Source organism: Ruditapes philippinarum, unplaced genomic scaffold (assembly GCF_026571515.1).
Source record: "Ruditapes philippinarum isolate M1 unplaced genomic scaffold, ASM2657151v2 ctg3489_1_1_1_1, whole genome shotgun sequence".
NCBI classification, from domain to species: Eukaryota; Metazoa; Mollusca; class Bivalvia; order Venerida; family Veneridae; genus Ruditapes; species Ruditapes philippinarum.
In genome coordinates, this window is record NW_026862595.1 from 1 (window position 1) to 19,091 (window position 19,091).

General features: G+C 32.7%; 2 protein-coding genes across 2 annotated transcripts; both read right to left on the bottom strand.

Annotated features, from left to right (window-relative positions):
* Positions 1–2,096: 2,096 nt before the first annotated feature.
* Positions 2,097–7,645, bottom strand: LOC132719524 (intermembrane lipid transfer protein VPS13C-like). Its single transcript, XM_060703301.1, has 3 exons — positions 7,535–7,645; positions 6,902–6,994; positions 2,097–2,224 (listed from the first exon to the last, which is right to left on the bottom strand). The coding sequence occupies exons 1-3, from the start codon at positions 7,643–7,645 to the stop codon at positions 2,105–2,107; spliced, it is 324 nt and encodes a 107-aa protein (XP_060559284.1). The 3' UTR covers positions 2,097–2,104.
* Positions 7,646–9,076: 1,431 nt separating this feature from the next.
* LOC132719520 (intermembrane lipid transfer protein VPS13A-like) lies at positions 9,077–18,766 on the bottom strand. The gene is made up of 9 exons (XM_060703298.1): positions 18,671–18,766; positions 17,946–18,068; positions 17,597–17,743; positions 16,067–16,216; positions 15,109–15,266; positions 14,470–14,575; positions 10,298–10,429; positions 9,669–9,755; positions 9,077–9,161 (listed from the first exon to the last, which is right to left on the bottom strand). Exons 1-9 carry the CDS (start codon positions 18,764–18,766, stop codon positions 9,099–9,101), a joined length of 1,062 nt encoding a protein of 353 aa, XP_060559281.1. The 3' UTR covers positions 9,077–9,098.
* Between the last annotated feature and the right edge of the window lie 325 nt (positions 18,767–19,091).

Below are 19,091 nucleotides of genomic sequence, written 5' to 3' on the forward strand. Positions count from 1 at the left end.
AATAGTCCATATATAAACGATAACAATTTTGATGCTGATGCATGTATCAAAAATGTCTTTGATCAATTTCATGTGCACTTTGTCTATACAAAGGTGTTGCAATGTTAGTAATATAGTATTAGATTTACAATATATAGAGGATATGAATCAGTGAAGGTTCAATACTAAATTTATTGAACAGGTTGAATAAAATCATACTATGCAAAGCCTCTAGTGAGGATATTATTGATTTATTCAAAGAGTTCAATTAACTTGATTATTGAATCTACACGAAAATAATATTCTATTTATCACATATTCAAAATCAGAATGCTTCACCTTTTAAATGAGCCATTTTTCATTGATGCCCCAATAGTGTAATGCTAACTTTAGCACCCTTAAAATTTATTCTATGTTTGAATATAACGCAAATGACGTCATGTCAAAATATATGCATGGCTGTGCAATATCCATTTTTACAGAGTCGCAAAATCAGTAAAGGTATGTGATAAATGGCATTATAATACGCTCCTGTACTGTAGTTTATGTGATAAATATAAATATCAACTAAATATAATGCTTAATAACAAGCCATGCAATAACGAAAGTCTAAAATCACTAAATACAAATTAACATTAACAAAAGCATAATAATAATAACAGCAACCCTCAAGAGACAGTGCAAGGCTTTTATATCACTATATAGAGGATATTCAAGTTTTGTCTATAAATACATGATTTATTTTCATCGAGTGGAATGAAAATAAATATTTCATGAGTGGCGGTAGCCACGAGTGAAATATGGTACTTTTCATGCCACAAGATGAAAATAAATCATGTATTTATAGAAAAAACTTGAATTTTCTGTTTATTATATACATTTTTCTCTTTTTTGACACTAAAATTTGAAAGACTTTCCCTTAAATTTTGTGTACTGGCAGAATTTAAAAGAAAGTAGTCCGGCAAGACACCAGTGAAAATACGGAAAATATGTTTCACTGCAGTGAAAAATAAATTTTTACAGTGAAAATACGGAAAATGAAAATACGCATTTTATTTCATCAATATTTCTCAATATTTCATTTTTAAGTATATAATAAATAGTTTTCCTGCATTCTGTACCGGCATTTACATATTTTCCTACAGATTCTTTTCACATAGCAATTATTACCTCCCCTGGCCGCCATTTTGAGGGTCATTTCCAATAGGTAAAGATCTCTCATAATTCTCATCATTTTCATGAAAACTGATAAAAATCTGTTACATATTGGTGCTATAATAATATTTTGCTGTATATGTATGAAGGAATTTGACAATTCACCTAAATGAGCTATTTCTATTGATTTTCTCTTACTTTGTCAATGGTATTAATACATATCAATATATTATAATATTGACCCCCAAAATGGCTGCAACTTTTGGCAAGGGAGATAAATATTGCAAAACTATGGAACTATATGTTATTATCAGTTTTTTCAACAACAAGAGCACTGCATGTGGTGTTAACACTCGTCTGTTAAAATAACCACTTTCCACCAAAATTCTAAGTAAATAAGGGGCATAACTCTAAAAATATAGCTTTCATAATTATGTCAATTGTCTTCCAACTGCCTCTTGTCATGATAAGCAGAATTCTAAGTTTCATATTAATACAAATAAAATTTGAGTAATGGCCAACATTAAAGTTTTTGCATGACGACGAAGGCTATGAAAACAACGACCACACACAGCAATCATAATTGCTCAACATTTTCTTCGAAACAGACAAGCTAAAAATCAGCAGAAGATTATTGGTAAAAGTAACATCAAAGAAGTTGTCTTATAAAATACATATGACAACACCTAGGACTTGAATTCACAAAATCCACAGTCTGTAGCCCTTACTTCTCTTCATAGCAACGAAAGCAGGTGGACTGATAAATAATATATATAGGTGACAAGCAAATTTTATAACCACTGCATCAGGAGGCAATAATTGCAAAAAAAAACCCCAAAAAACACACCAATACATCCAAAGAACTGTTTTGAACAAAAAAAATAAATCTGAAAAAAAGCATACTAAACATTTTGCAAAAGCAAAGAATAAGAGCAAAATTAAAATATAAATAAATGATGCGGTGCCATTCTTAACATACTTTTCCACTTTGTTTCATTTCCTTCACTTTTTGTTTCTTTGCATCTTTCTTTCTCTCTAGTGTGTCTTTCTTTCTATCCAATGTGTCCTTCTTTCTATCCAAGGTGTCCTCCTTAAAGTTGTGTGTGAATAATAATTATACCACTGTGCTATACAATGATGTTATACCATTGTGCTTTTAACTGTGCTTACCACAATGATTTTTATACCATTGAGTTATATTAGTGTTAACCACAATGATTGCAACATCATTGTGTTTAAGCAGTGTTTACCACAATGTTGTTACACAATTGTGTTTAAACCATATTTAACACAATGATGTCATACCATTGAGTTATAGTTGTGTTTACCACAATGATTGAAACACCATTGTGTTTAAGCAGTGTTTACCACAATATTGTTACATCATTGTGTTTACCACAATGATTGTTACACCACTGTCTTTAAGAAGTGTTAACCACAATGATTGTAACACACCATTGGGTTTCAGCTGTGTTTACCACAATGTTGTTACATCATTGTGTTTACCACAATGATTGTTACACCACTGTCTTTTAGAAGTGTTTACCACAATGATTGTAACACACCATTGTGTTTCAGCTGTGTTTACCACAATGTTGTTACACTGTTGTTTTTCATTATTGTGTTTAAACAGTATTTACCACAATGCTGTTACAATATTGTGTTTAAACAGTAAATAACCACAATGCTGTTACAATATTGTGTTTAAACAGTATATAACCACAATGCTGTTACAATATTGCGTTTAAATAGTATATAACCACAATGCTGTTACAATATTGCGTTTAAACAGTATATAACCACAATGCTGTTACAATATTGCGTTTAAACAGTATATAACCACAATGCTGTTACAATATTGCGTTTAAACAGTATATAACCACAATGCTGTTACAATATTGCGTTTAAACAGTATATAACCACAATGCTGTTACAATATTGCGTTTAAACAGTATATAACCACAATGCTGTTACAATATTGTGTTTAAACAGTATATAACCACAATGCTGTTACAATATTGCGGTTAAACAGTATATAACCACAATGCTGTTACAATATTGCGTTTAAACAGTATATAACCACAATGCTGTTACAATATTGCGGTTAAACAGTATTTACCACAATGCTGTTACAATATTGTGTTTAAACAGTATTAACCACAATGCTGTTACACCATTGTGTTTAAACAGTAAATAACCACAATGCTGTTACATCATTGTGTTTAAACAGTATTTACTACAATAATTTAACACCATTGTATTTAAACAGTATTTACCACACTGCTGTTATATAAAATTGAATGTTTACCACAATGATATAATACCATTGAGTTTTTCACAATGATATGCCACTGTGCATCAAAAGTGCTTGCCACAATGTGCTTTAGTGGTGCCTTGTTTATTTCATCTATTAGCAAGGTATTAATGCATGTCAATAAATAATCTGTGATTCAAATGGGGAAATAAATATTGGTGCAGGTAATGTTATGACAATGAAAATCCTTAATTAAATATAAGTATTTCTTAATCTGATAAAGAAAAAAAAATGTTTTGTAATTTAAAACATGTAACCGACACTGCCTGACTCTTGAATATCACATGTACATAAATGAAAAACATTGTTAGAGTTCTTAAATCTATAACAGTTAAAGGACATTGGCGTCACTGCTTTTGTAAACCTACTGTCATTTTGAATCTGATCTTACTGCACATTCAGGCACCTAAAAGTACCAACCCCTTACCACTGAATCTATTGAATATAATTTTGTACAATGCACCTGTAAGCCTGCCAAATTTACTCATTATACGAGAGTGGCAGATTTAAACTTCTGGCCTACTCACCCCTAAAATGACCATAAAAGGCTTGCTACCAATCAACTCACCCATAAAATGGACATAAAATGCAGGCCACCAATCAGATTTAACAAATATTCATAAAGCGATTTTGAGATATTTGTAATGAAAAAAATATGCTGATGTTAAAAGGCTCGTACAAAAAAAAAACAATGTTGCCCGCATCCTAAAAGGCGATCAGCACAAAAAAGGGCAATAAAAATGATGTACCCCTATCCAATAAAAGGCGATTAGCAAAAAAGGGGCTATTAAGTCTAAGACACCATTGTTTGTAGCTAACATGCAAAGATCCCATGTAGTCAAAATATATTAATGTGCCAAAGCTAGATTCCGAGATATTTTTGATATGGACCAGAATCTTGGTTCTAGAGGGGAGATAATGCTCATCCACAAAATAGCACACTTACTCAACTTACAGTCTATGATCTCTTATGCAAAGTTCAATGACAAGAAGTTTTTATTTCTTCAATCCATACTGACTTTTGTGGACTTTTTCTTGATGGTAATTACACTGCACCACGTTTATATAAACAAGTGTGTATTTAATATAGGGGCCCTATTTTAATATGCTTACTACTTTCAATTTGTTGTTTTTTTACCCAATAAATATATAGATATAGCCTTGAAAACTAGCAAATCACAAATATACAAAAAGACAATGAGTTATAACACAAACTGCCTTATGAATAAGTATTTCTTATTTGTTGTCTGTAATAATCACTCTTTTACATAAAAAAAATATAAACACCATATCTTGAGTAAATTAACAGTATATGTTGCATTAGTTTTCAGAAACCATATACCTACATGTTTTTTGTGACAAGTTAGCAACAACATGTTATGGCAAAATCACACATTTATAAAAGAAATCACTCTTGTTTTTTTTAAAGTGACCTATAAATAAGCCCCTGTAACTTACAATAACATAACTTCCTTGTATGGTATTTACTCATCTACAGGTCGGGTTGATCAAAAGACGCGGTCTGCATTTTATCATTAAAATTTTAATTTTCTATTAGACAGGTTAGTTTGTTTGACAATTGCCAAAGGGGTGAGAATGTTCAAATGAAATTACTTAAGGTTTATATATTGTCTACATTCAGATACAATTTTAAGGTGCTGTTGTGTTTTTGTTTTTTTTTAAATTTGAAACATTTATTGCAAGAAAATGCCTCACAAATATGGCATAATTCATTTATTAATTTAGAGAGATTGAGAAGCTAGATGTGAATGTTATTAAAACAAGAGCTGTCGGTAGGACAGCAACGCTCGACTATTCTTAGTGCTTGATAGTAAAAGAAATGCTTGATAAAGTTACCTCCTCCTGTCTACAGATTGGGGTTATGATGGTGAACAAGTGTGCAAAGTTTCAAAGCCATATGTCAATGGACTTTAAAAATATTTGAACTATTACAAAAACTTTAACGTAAATTCTAAGTTGAAAAAGGGGCATAATTCTGTCAAAATGCTTGATAGAGTTACCTCCTCCTTTCTACAGGTTGGGGTCATGATGGTGAACAAGTGTGCAAAGTTTCAAAGCCATATGTCAATGAATTTTGAAAATATTTTAGGTATTACAAAAACTTTAACGTAAATTCTAAGTCGAAAAAGGGGCATAATTCTGTCAAAATGCTTGATAGAGTTACCTCCTCCTGTTTACTGGTTGGGGTCATGATGGTGAACAAGTGTGCAAAGTTTCAAAGCCATATGTCAATGGACTTTAAAAATATTTGAACTATTACAAAAACTTTAACATAAGTGGTTACGCCGATGCCGACGCAGACGCCGATGCCGACGCTCGGGTGACTACAATAGCTCTACTTATTCTTATCGAATAGTCGAGCTAAAAAGAGTGATAAGGTTAGCACTAAAACAGAATCACAGCAGTCAAATCTCTCAACAATACCAATGTTGTCTCTGCACAAAAACAGGCGTACATCTGTTTGAAAGTAATTCACAGTTCATTTTTCAACAAATATGTAATGGCCATGGAACCATGGTTTATTGTCCAACAAATCATTATTTAGATACATTAAAAAGGTAAAAAAAAATTGTTTTAAAAATGTCCTCGTCCAGAACAAATGACTCTTTTGAGTAAAATGTCTGTACATTTTTTTCTCCTAGGCGATAACAGATAAATAAATATTCAGCCATCAATTTTTATTCTTTTTTTTTTTTATTCACCAAGAACCACAAATTAAAGTAAACAATTGTTTAAACAGATGCACACATTGCAGAATGCTTAGAGGTAAAAAAGCCCCTTTTACCAGCATTTTAACCAGCCACCCTAAATTGTGATGCTGCTGCACAAATACCAAAAGTTAACATAATAGATTCTCAATAAAATGCAACACTTTGCCAAAGACACCACTTTAGAAGTTCAAAGTGTGATCTATTGAGTAGTCTAGTAAAAAACATGGAAGCCAAATACAAGTGATTGCCCAATCTACTCTTACTGTAACCTTCTTATTTTATACATACTATAAATTTGACTAAACTATATATAATGCCATTATGTAAATTACTGCTTTCCCCGATCACAAATTGTAAATTATGCAGGTTTTCTTCTGTCTTAATGAATTTGTGCATGAAATACAAATATTGCAACATAATTATGTACATTGTATATAATAATTGTACCACCAAATCATTGTTATATCTCCCTTTCATCATGCTATATTATACTACTCGAGTGAATTTAGCTATGCCAGGATTGCACCAGGTTTTAGTACAATCCATTAGTCTTAGAGCAACATACAAGTAATAGGCTAATATACCCCTACGAATGACCCTTTTTTATTATAACTACTATCATAAGTCAATCAGATATGCAATAATATTCTCATATATATCATTTTTATCTATAAATAAACTATTCATGCTCTATAATGAAATTGGTGTAAACTAATGTTACCTTTTTCTTAGAGAACAAAGAATTCTTCTTGAATGAAAACATGACAATATCCTTGAGGTCCGATGGATGATCTACTGGGTCATCGTCACCAGCCTGAAATAGTAAATAGTCCCACATTTTGAAATAGAATAACCTGAAATAAAGTCATCATAGTCTGAAATCGAAAATGAAATAACCGGAAATAAAGTATAAAATAATTCTTTAAATATCCTTGAGCAACTGCGTATCACAAATTTAGTTCAAGTGACGTCTTGAGTCGAGGATTAAATTTATTGACAAGAGCTGTGTGATACTTTAAGATCTGTACATGTGGTAAGTAAAAAAGTGCTGTGATGTCGATTTCGCTTTGATGTTCAAACTCAGCAAAGTTCAGAAAACTTGAGGCAACTTAGTGGCTCAAATCACCCAGTTACAAGAGCCCTGCTCAACAGTTGGACTGAACACAGTGTGGATGAAAAGGGTTTAGTGACTTAGGTGATATATTGCTTATCCACTTTACCAATATCATGTACCCTGAACAGTTTTAATGATTCAAATAATAAATTTTGTCACCTTAGTGCAGTAATGGATTAACTCCTTATATAATTCAATAGGAGATAACCTGTTACTGCACTCAAGGTGACAATAGCTTACCTTGTATTGAAGTAATTTTTCAGTTTTATTGATCATCCAGTAGGGACTGTAGACTGACACATCTAGAACACCAGGTCCCTGTTTATAATGTAGACCTAAATCCTGAAACATTTACAGAAAAAAACATTAGTACAAAACATTTCTAAATATTTCCTCATAATATCTAAGGCAGTTTGTAATGTTTCTGGTTTTTATGCAAAATTTTAACACATTTTTGGTCATATCTCACTGTTAATTGCACTGAACCGTCTATCCTTGATAAATAACCAGTAATTACCAATTTCTTGGCAAGTGACTGACTACTACTTCCACATAATTTGTGAATAAGCAGTGAGAAACAAATGACTACTAGACTCAATGTGTAAAATCAATTGTCATGGAGGAATTACGCCATGCCTAAGGGTTAAACCAATGACCCCTTGATTACAAATTATATGCTCCCCATATTGAAAGTAAAGCAAACGCTTTTGATAGTCTATAATTTCATACATAACAAACTCTCGTCTATAAGCTACTAGAATCCTATAATTGCTCTCTCTAGGAAGTCCTAAAGTCTTAACCAATTACGTTATATACACGCCTTTTTTCAAAACCCCCCCCCCCCTTTTGTTGTTGTCTCAAATGGTAAAAAATGCCTTATTGTAGGCCCCAACACTTGGTTTTTGTTTGAGAAATTGTTGTTAAAAAAAAAGTGACCCATGTTTTTGGCGCGGTCCCCCCAACCAAAGATACATCAGGGTGCCAGAAAATGTGCCCCCTTCTGTTTGGGGGGTTTGAAGGGGGGAGTCCCCCTCATCGCCAAGAAAATTTTGGACTTGTGAGAGGCTATAAATGACCCCAGATTGATCATAAGGTAACGTGTAACCAACGCTAAAAGCATTTGACCATCTCAATCCATTGAGAAGTTGCAGCACTTTTTGAAATCAATTTTGATGGAAAAAATCAACGCAAAAATAGTGATTTTTTGGCAATTTTGAGATGTCCCCTCGTTGCCATAGGTAACAGAAAAGTTAAGCCTGAGCATGTTGTTGCAAGGGCAATGGTCCAGTCAACATTTGTACCAAGTTTGATAAGTGTTGAAGCAGGTTTTATAGTATTATAGCAATTTGAACTTGTAACGGGAGATTTTTCAATGAAAACAGCCATTTTTCACAAAATGCTCATGAAGTAATGGGTTAAGTTTTATACACACAGTACACTCACAGACTAAACTCAAATTTCTAGTAAGTAACCAACTAGAATTGAATCATTTCTATTTCTTGGTAGTCTTTCTGGCAGTCCATATTATGAAGCCACAGATTTTTGTCTCAGGAACACAATAAACATCTGGATGAAGTGATGCAATAAAGAAATGTAAAAAATTTTTACTCAAGTAAAACAGCAAATGTCCCTGATCAGAGCTTTAAACTAGGCCTCCTTGCCATTATTCCTTTGATTTCATTGAGAGTAATCAAGTTTTACGTGGATGAAAATAAGAAACAAAAGCTGCGTTCATAAATTTTACCATTTGTTAATTTTCTTGGTTGCTTTTGTCATAAGCCTTTCAAACGTCCACACTGATAATTCAGGTATATCCACTTCCAGGTAAACGTCTTCCAATCCATTCCATACCCTGGTACTCTGGTATCTGTAAAATGACATGCAGGATACATTATACTGGTCTGTTTCAAGCAGTGAACACCGGACAAAATATTTTGAGTACTGGAAATAACATTCATGTGATGTCAAATGGAAATATTCTATGTAACAAATACAGGGCTTTATTCTATAGCAGTGACTGTCTATAGGTAGGTCTATAGCTTTGCTTCCTGAAAAGTCTTTAAAATCATGTGCTTTTCCTCAGTTTTTTCTTCCTTTTTAGAAAAAATACCATTTTATTTTCCTCAAAATTTAATGTCAGGGCTACTCCACCTACTAGTGTAAAAAGCACTGGCCCTGAAATCTGTTAAAATAGCAAAAAGACATTAAAATCATGAAATATGCACCAGCAATTAGGCCTAACAAGGTTCTATATTGCTGGGTGGTCAATTATAAGTATTTTACATTCTTACCTCCCTAAAAATGACAATGGACTTTTCTAAATTCAAAACAGGACAAGTTCATTATACAAATTCAGGGATATGGGTATACTTACTGTAATTTCAATGTTTGTTTTCCCAACACAGGCATGATCTAGTGGTATATTACTGCCCCTGTCTAACTCAAAGTTATCCTCTGTACCCTAAAAAACATTGAAAGGTTACATAAACATCATATTCTCTACAGAAAATATAAAGTTATATGAAGAAAAGTTGAAGGTTTTACGTAAAGAATGACCTGTTAAGGAAAAACTTGCAAGATTTTAACAGAGTAAGAGAAAAAAAGTTCTTTGACCTCTGACCCCATTCAAAAGACAGATAGGTGAAGGTCATTTAAGTTTATCTGTACCATGTGATCAAATGAAAAAAAGTTATCAAGGTCAAGTGGAAGGTTTGTGTCCTAATCATGCAAGATAAATTTTTGATGACCATTCACATTGCATGACCTTGACCTTATATGGCAGTAAATCATGCAATATTAAACACCTTCTTTCCCTTTTTTAAATGAAATGACCTATGACCTATTTGACATAAAATTAAAGGTCAACATGATGCTTACCTGGAGCAGGACCTTGACCTTGTATGCCAATAAATCATGCAATACTAAATTAATTCTATTTTTTATCTTAAATAAAATGACCTATGACCTACTTGACGTAAGATTAAAGGTCAACATGATGCTTACCTGGAGCAAGACCTTGACCTTGTATGGTAAAAGATTATGCAATATCACAGTGGGGTAAAGGTGAAAGGTCGTTGACTTGGCAGAGGGAGTATCACCAGTCTCATAATATACTGTCTCAATATCGGCCCTGACCTACAAAACAAATAATACATTTACAATTACTGTCTCAATATCGGCCCTGACCTACAAAAACAAATAATACATTTATAATTACAGTCGAGACTGTCATATGTGACTTTCCAAGGGATCTTCAGAAAAAGGTCACATATGACAGGGAGTCTCTAAATACAGTCTCAAAGAAAATTAAATTTAAGTATCATCTAGCTGTGTATATACCATTGTGACTTAAAGATCCTTTATGTTTTGTGACTGATATTGTTACAGGTGTATACCACACTTGCAAACTATATATATATGGAGATAATTATGCAAAAAAACAACTTTCAAACATCAAGAATATGTAAAATGTGTACTGAAAATATTTGTGCACATTATATTTAATCAATAAATTACATGCAAATTGATTACTTATTGAAAATTTAACTTAGACAATTTATAGAAAATAAAAGTTCTAATTTACCTCCCTTTAATGGCCTTTATTTATATTAAAGTTAAATTGGGTGATATCTTTATAAATAATGCTTATTTGAACTTACAATATTGACAAATCTTAATTTGAGCATCATATTTATGAAATAAAACCATGAAAAATTGTGTTACAGGATCTTTCAACATATCCAAAGCTTTTTCTGGTTTAGTATCAATATTTTTTCCGTAATAATTATGCAGTCATAGAAAGGTAAATAAAAACTAGAAATGTGTCCATAGGACACGGATGCCCCCACACGCCACTGTTCTGTCAATCTTATGACTCTAGGTCAAATATTTTTTGGACTACATGTGCCACAAGTTGAAAACTAAAAATCAACAAAGGGCCATAATTCTGTTAAATTTGGTCGCAGCAAAAATTCCTACCTTTACTACCATCTACACATTAAGGTTGTTAATCCCTGGAAGTTTAAGCAAAATCTGCCAACTGGTTTAAGAGGAGTTGCGTTCACAAAATTTCTACATAGTATATAATGAAAAAATCAACAAAGGGCCATAATTCTGTTAAATTTTGTTGCCAGCAAAAATTCCTTCCTTTACTGCGCCATCTACACATTAAGGTTGTTCATCCCTGGAAGTTTAAGCAAAATCTGCCATCCTGTTTAAGAGGAGTTGCATTCACAAAATTTCTACATAGTATATAGTGAAAAAATCAACAAAGGGCCATAATTCTATAAAATTTGGTCGCAGCGAAAATTCCTTCCTTTACTCCCATCTTCACTTTAAGGTTGTTCATCCCTGTAAGTTTAAGCAAAATCTGCCATCCGGTTTAAGAGGAGTTGCGTTCACAAAATTTCTACATAGTATATAGTTAAAAATCAACAAAGGGCCATAATTCTGTTAAAGTTTGTCGCAGCAAAAAATTCCTTCCTTTACTACCATCTACACATTAAGGTTGTTCATCCCTGTAAGTTTAAGCAAAATCTGCCATGCGGTTTTAGAGGAGTTGCGTTCACAAAATTTCTACATAGTATCTAGTGAAAAAATCAACAAAGGGCCATAATTCTGTTAAATTTGGTCGCAGCGAAAATTCCTTCCTTTACTACCATCTACACATTAAGGTTGTTCATCCCTGTAAGTTTAAGCAAAATCTGCCATGCGGTTTAAGAGGAGTTGCGTTCACAAGATATCGGGACGTACGGACGGACGGACTGACGGACGGACGAACGGACAAGTGCAACGCTATATGCTCCCACATTGTGGGGGCATAAAAATATGCTGCCTAAAAAATCTTCCGTGGGCACTCTATAATTAAAAAAAAAATCTAACACAAGTCTTAACCAGTTTACTCAGGCCATAATGTACATTACACACACATCGATTGCGTCATGCTTCCCATAAACAGACGCTACGTCACTTGATACCTGCATTTATACATGTCAACTGTGTAATTAAGATAGAGGTGTGTAGACTTTGTTTGCTACTGGATTATAATTGGACTTAATTATTTTGGCCCTCTGGGTGTTATGATAGGTATTATTTATCTGATTTAACGGACAATTAAAAGGTGTGAAAGTCGTTTAAATCAGACCAAACATTGCATTGGGACCTGACAATTAGGGTCGCTTGTCACATATGACAGGGAGTCGTTTAATTCAGACCATTTATATAGGAAAATACGTTGGGAGTACTGAAACAAGGTCGGATAAGACAGGGAGTCGTTTAAATCAGGGGGTCGCTAAGGCAGTCTCGACTGTACTGTCTCAATATCAGCCCTGACCTACAAAACAAATAATACATTTATAATTACAGTCTCAATATCGGCCCTGACCTACAAAAACAAATAATTCATTTATAATTACTGTCTCAATATCGGCCCTGACCTACAAAAACAAATAATACATTTATAATTACAGTCTCAATATCGGCCCTGACCTACAAAAACAAAATAATACATTTATAATTACAGTCTCAATATCGGCCCTGACCTACAAAAACATATAATACATTTATAATATACTGTCTCAATATCGGCCCTGACCTACAAAAACATATAATACATTTATAATTACAGTCTCAATATCGGCCCTGACCTACAAAAACAAATAATACATTTATAATTACTGTCTCAATATCGGCCCTGACCTACAAAAACAAATAATACATTTATGATTACAGTCTCAATATCGGCCCTGACCTACAAAAACAAATAATACATTTACAATTACTGTCTCAATATCGGCCCTGACCTACAAAAACAAATAATACATTTATAATTACTGTCTCAATATCGGCCCTGACCTACAAAAACATATAATACATTTATAATTACAGTCTCAATATCGGCCCTGACCTACAAAAACAAATAATACATTTATAATTACTGTCTCAATATCGGCCCTGACCTACAAAAAACAAATAATACATTTATGATTACAGTCTCAATATCGGCCCTGACCTACAAAAACATATAATACATTTACAATTACTGTCTCAATATCGGCCCCTGACCTACAAAAACAAATAATACATTTATAATTACAGTCTCAATATCAGCCCTGACCTACAAAAACAAATAATACATTTATAATTACTGTCTCAATATCTGCCCTGACCTACAAAAACAAATAATACATTTATAATTACAGTCTCAATATCGGCCCTGACCTACAAAAACAAATAATACATTTATAATATACTGTCTCAATATCGGCCCTGACCTACAAAAAACAAATAATACATTTATAATTACAGTCTCAATATCTGCCCTGTACCTACAAAAACAAATAATACATTTATAATTACTGACTCAATATCGGCCCTGACCTACAAAAAACAAATAATACATTTATAATATACTGTCTCAATATCGGCCCTGACCTACAAAAACAAATAATACATTTATAATTACTGTCTCAATATCTGCCCTGACCTACAAAAACAAATAATACATTTATAATATACTGTCTCAATATCGGCCCTGACCTACAAAAACAAATAATACATTTATAATTACAGTCTCAATTTAGATAGTGATAAAAATTTAATAATTTTCCAAACTTTTAATACTAATACAAAGCAATAACTCTTGGTTGCTGTTTTATAGGCATACAGTCACAAGTGTTTATATTGTTGCAAATATGACAAGCCTACTGTATAACTATTACATCCCAGTGAAGGCAAAAGAGCGATATGCAATAGCCAAGGTTGACATAATCTTGTCAATGGTAAAGATTTTGCTATATTGCCAAAAGTGGGATGTGATACTTAATTCTATTATACAAAACAAATCAGTTTTCGAGTTAGACAATGCTCCTACATAATAACTTTAAACTAAGACTTGGAGCCCAGTATGTGCATGTAAATTGTCAGCAGGCAGAAAAGTAATGTTGCCATGTGACATTACAGATTATTCCCCTATAACATCATGTAAGGCTATATAATAAGGTTATGTAATAAAATAAATCACATGAGGTTTTACAAAAATGCATGAATATAAGTTAAGCAGTGGGCTTACATAAGACAAATTCCTAAGAAATTAAACATTTACATACCAAGACGTACATGTATTCACACATAACACACAAAACTCAAGTAATATTACACTACATAAGAAGACCTACCTTGAAGTAGAAAGGCTCATGTCCTGGGCCAGCCTTACACATCAACTGTTTCAGTCCCATATTTTCTGCCCCCTTCCAACTTATTGGGTCACTTAACTCATCACATCTACGTAGGAAAAATAAGAATTTACAATGATTATACTGCATTATATTAAAAAATTTGTCCTATCAAAACCAGATATATCTGTTGAAACAAACTTCATTCTTTATATTCATGCCAATCGTTCTTTATATTCCTGCCAATAAAGGACTATTTACATATTCTCACCTGAGTGGCTATAAATAGATTCAGTCCAAAGAGAGGCTTTACATGTATATATAGCTATACATGTACATGTATATTCACTTAAATGATGTAAATACACTGTATATGCACATAAATTGAGTAGCTATAACCATAGTGTTACATTGTACAAATATAGATTACACAAAGAGTAAAGTGTGACATCACAGTTATAATTTGTCGCCACAAAAAACATTTTTCAACATGTTAACATGAGTGTTCCCTTTCCCTGACATGTCCTACCATCTTGAATTTGCAACAAAAATCATTAATCATGAAAATAAAGTAGCAAATATGCAAATGAGAGACTAAAAATAAGGTTCACTTAAAATTTGGTTACAAATATAGATTCCTACCCATCTTTGATTGGTTTAAACATGAACTGGGCAGATTGGGTGTATATTGTGTGTAACAGTAGACTGAAAAGTTCTTCTGGACTGACTGAAGATATCGGCAAGTTTCCGGACGCATCCTTGAAGAAAACATCAACTGGAACTGTCAGATGGTTCATCACCTAATGGAGAATAAAATAATCATACAATATATTAAAGAACAAAACAAATTTTCCTTAAAAAGGAACACAGCACACACCTATTGCACATGTTTGTGCAAAGTTGATTATTTCATTAAAACACAATTAAGGCAAAATGTACATGAATTTTGTCCTCAATGTGTACACGTTACATAATTACATTGGATAAAGACAATGTTACTTTAATGATGATTTATGCCACAAGGTAAAAACTAACCTGCTGAATTTCAGACTTTTGATATAAAAAGTCCTTCATATTAGTAACTGACTGATGTTAATAGCAAAGAGCAAGTTTGTTCATAAAATTTATTCGTTTGTTTTGTTTGGTCATACGACCCGTCAACACAATTCAACAAATTTAGCATGGTAATAGTTTAATAGTTAATATTGTATAATTAATTTGTACTTAGAATCGTATTTGATATCTGATCAAGACAGGATGATAAAATTTGCCCGAGTAACACTCTTGCCTGCAGTGACCACTGTTTCTCTTTATGTGAGGAAGTTATCCAGCCAGATTATGTTAGGTAGGTGGTTCTACTCAGGTGTCTGCATGTGTTTGAAAATAATAAACAGAGGGGCACGATCAGAGCTTTAACTCATATGCTCATTCGTGCCTGAACTAATGCAGGGATGGGCAGCTGAGGTGTTCCTCTACCAGGAAAACCCAAAAGTCACCAAACGTCCCTAAAAATGTTGGTATGACTTTAAACTGGACCTTAAAATATTTTGAGCAAGTATCAACAACAGAAAGTGTTTCAACAGTTTTTACATCAGCTCACCTGTACAGAAGATCTAAAAGTGACAGTTCTCTGTCCCAGGGATGTCTGTGTATCACAAACTATAGCCCATTGATCACCTGTCTTAGTTTCAACATGGAAAAGACGTTTTTCTGCACGCTTGATGGTTACCTCCCTTGTTGCATTGAAAACCTGTAAACAACATAACAGTTTGTGTATAAAGAATTTATTTTAGTTTGATTGTGTTGAATGCTATAAGTTTATAACTATTATGATCCATAATTTTACATTATAATTGTTTGTGAAAGTTTACATCACAATCATTATTTTCTGAAATAGATATTTCATATTTTATATCAAAATCTTTGTTTTTAAATGTAGATTTCCAATATAATAGTTTTATTATATGCTTATAAATGAAGTATTGAGAAATATTGATGAAATAAAATGCGTATTTTCATTTTCCGTATTTTCAATGTAAAAATTTATTTTTCACTGCAGTGAAACATATTTTCCGTATTTTCACTGGTGTCTTGACGGACTAATTTCTTTTAAATTCTGCCAGTACACAAAATTTAAGTGAAAGTCTTTCAAATTTTATCGCAAAAAAAGAGAAAATTTTATATAATAAACAGAAAATTCAAGTTTTTTCTATAAATACATGATTTATTTTCATCTTGTGGCATGAAAATTACCATATTTCACTCGTGGCTACCGCCACTCATGAAATATTTATTTTCATACCACTTGATGAAAATAAATCATGTATTTATAGAAAAAAACTTGAATATCCTCTATTTATTTTGGTAACTTAAAAACTTTCTCACTTTTTCACTTTAGTTTTATTTTATGTAAGCTATCTAACAAAGATTTTGATATAAAATATGAAATATCTATTGGCAATAACTCCATAGATACTCTATCAATATACATCATATACATACAAACAACATATATAAGAATGTATTATAAGGATCTTACACCGACTGCAGTACAGAAAATATATAGCGCGAGGGTAACTATTAACAGCAGTAACAAGGCTAAACAGTCACTTGAGTGCTACATATTCCAGTCTGTTATAACAGGCGGTGCTCTATAATTCTTTTTCTTGCATATTAAATTTTAATCATATTACCCCAAGAAATTATGAAAACTGATATTTTCATTAAGCACTTTTATTTATAGTAGCGTATGAATTTACAACTTTATTTGTAATGGCACAATGATGTCATTCTATGAACACAATTCATTCATAAAAGTTGTGTGGGAATGACATCATTTAAGCACACGACTTGTCTTACATATTTTTTTTTAGCATCGATGTAAACAGTAGATAATCAAATAAGGGGAGTGGTGGCCTAGTGCTTAAGTAGGCTGACTCTCAACCCAGAGATCATGGGTTCGAGCCCTACTCGGGTCACGACCATGTTTCTTCATATGACACCAGTACTGGTTGGTTCCAGGAAGCGGACTTTAAAGTGATTAATATAAGTTGCAAGAACTTGTTTCGCAATCGAGCTTAAATAAATATGTTTAAACCAAGTAGATAATCAAGAAAAAGCAGCAGTATACCTGAAAGATCATTTTCTTTTCATCAGAAGCAGTGGACGCCTTGATAACTGAAGCTTGTCTACGTAATTTCGGACCTTCTTTGTTCTTCAGAGGTAAAGTATCTCCAACTGACAGCTTTATTTTACCGTTTGCTGCATTTGGAGGGCTCTGTATAAAACAATATAAAACAATGTGAAGAAAACATTTTTTAAACCTATGTAGAAAACAGTTTGACAAAACTTAAGAAAGCATTGTTTGAATGAAGAAAACTGGAAATAAAATGTGTGAAGCTTTTGCTACAAGTATAGAACTTGGGGACTTAAATATAATGGGACAAGCAACTACTGAATTGATAAATTTCCAGTTTTACCTCGAAGGCATTGTCAAGCTTGAGCATTAGGTCCTCTCCAGTGACGTTCTTTATAACGTACGGTGTCATAACTTCTCCAGCTTTCAATGTAGGCTCTACCAAAGCATACGCATCCCCAAATGCCTGAAAAATACAATACTTCAACCCTTATATTCTACGGATATAGTGTCTCTGCTTGATTTTAATTGGCTCTTTTGCATTATTTGTAAAAACAACCTTACAAATGCGTGAGAGTAAATACGCATCTCTGAATGCCTGAAAAATACATCATCTTAACCATTACATTTTACAGTGCCTTTACTTGATTTTCATTGGCTCTTTTGCATTTTTGCAAGCAAATATGCATTATCTTTCAACACAAAGAGTATGAATATCTCTGATTAGTTCGCAAAGGTAAAACATAATCAGTATTAATTTATCCAATTATTTAAATTTATTTATCATGATTAATTTGTTGAAAATTGCTAGAAAGTTTGTCAGTTTGTCTAATATTTTGTAAAAACTTTTCTCAAACCTCTTTGACCAATTTATTTTAAAGCTATTTTAATTTATAATTATCCGAATGTTATATTCTAGGCAATTTATCAAATATATTTAATGTTACTTTTGTATTTTTGTATTCAGAAATTCCATTTAAATCTTTCAACAATTTTTAAATTCCTTTCCCCAGATTTTGTAAGGGGTTTTCCCGACAGGCCCTTTTTTCATAGTTTAGTTGGGAGTGCCCTCTGTAAAATTTCACGTTTTCGTATCCTAGGGGGCGGCAAATTTTTACCGTCTCCGTCTCTTCTTTTGTCCTCGATACCAGCCCCCGATATCATTATTCTTCATTTACCATAAGTTTAAGATGATACAAATTATTTTAACCAATCACAACAAAAACCAAAAAATAATGGGGGTTTTTCCCCCCGCATGGATCCAGACCAAACCTGCCCCTCCACGCAGTTTTGAAACAGGATCCCCTACTGTTTTGCTTTTCCAACTTTATTACAAGTAGAGAAACTGATAGCAAACAGCATGGATCCTGATCAGACTGCGCGAATATATTTTATACCATGCCGGTCGCAAACGCACTATGTTGGTTTTGTCATGACGCGGCTCATTTTAGTTTGATTGTGTTGTTGGAAACACTTTATGGAAGGAAAA

What these genes read in the sequence shown, in the direction of transcription:
- LOC132719520 (XM_060703298.1), bottom strand. Translation starts at nt 18,766, where the DNA reads ATGATATCGGGGGCTGGTATCGAGGACAAAAGAAGAGACGGAGACGGT. An exon ending in AGCTTGACAATGCCTTCGAG is followed by an intron (nt 17,744 to 17,945) that starts GTAAAACTGGAA and finishes TGTTTTATACAG; the next exon opens with AGCCCTCCAAATGCAGCAAA. An exon ending in AGGTCAAGGTCTTGCTCCAG is followed by an intron (nt 9,756 to 10,297) that starts GTAAGCATCATG and finishes AATGTTTTTTAG; the next exon opens with GGTACAGAGGATAACTTTGA.
- LOC132719524 (XM_060703301.1), bottom strand. Translation starts at nt 7,645, where the DNA reads ATGTTTCAGGATTTAGGTCTACATTATAAACAGGGACCTGGTGTTCTA. An exon ending in AAAAATTACTTCAATACAAG is followed by an intron (nt 6,995 to 7,534) that starts GTAAGCTATTGT and finishes TTACTATTTCAG; the next exon opens with GCTGGTGACGATGACCCAGT. An exon ending in CTTTGTTCTCTAAGAAAAAG is followed by an intron (nt 2,225 to 6,901) that starts GTAACATTAGTT and finishes CACAACTTTAAG; the next exon opens with GAGGACACCTTGGATAGAAA.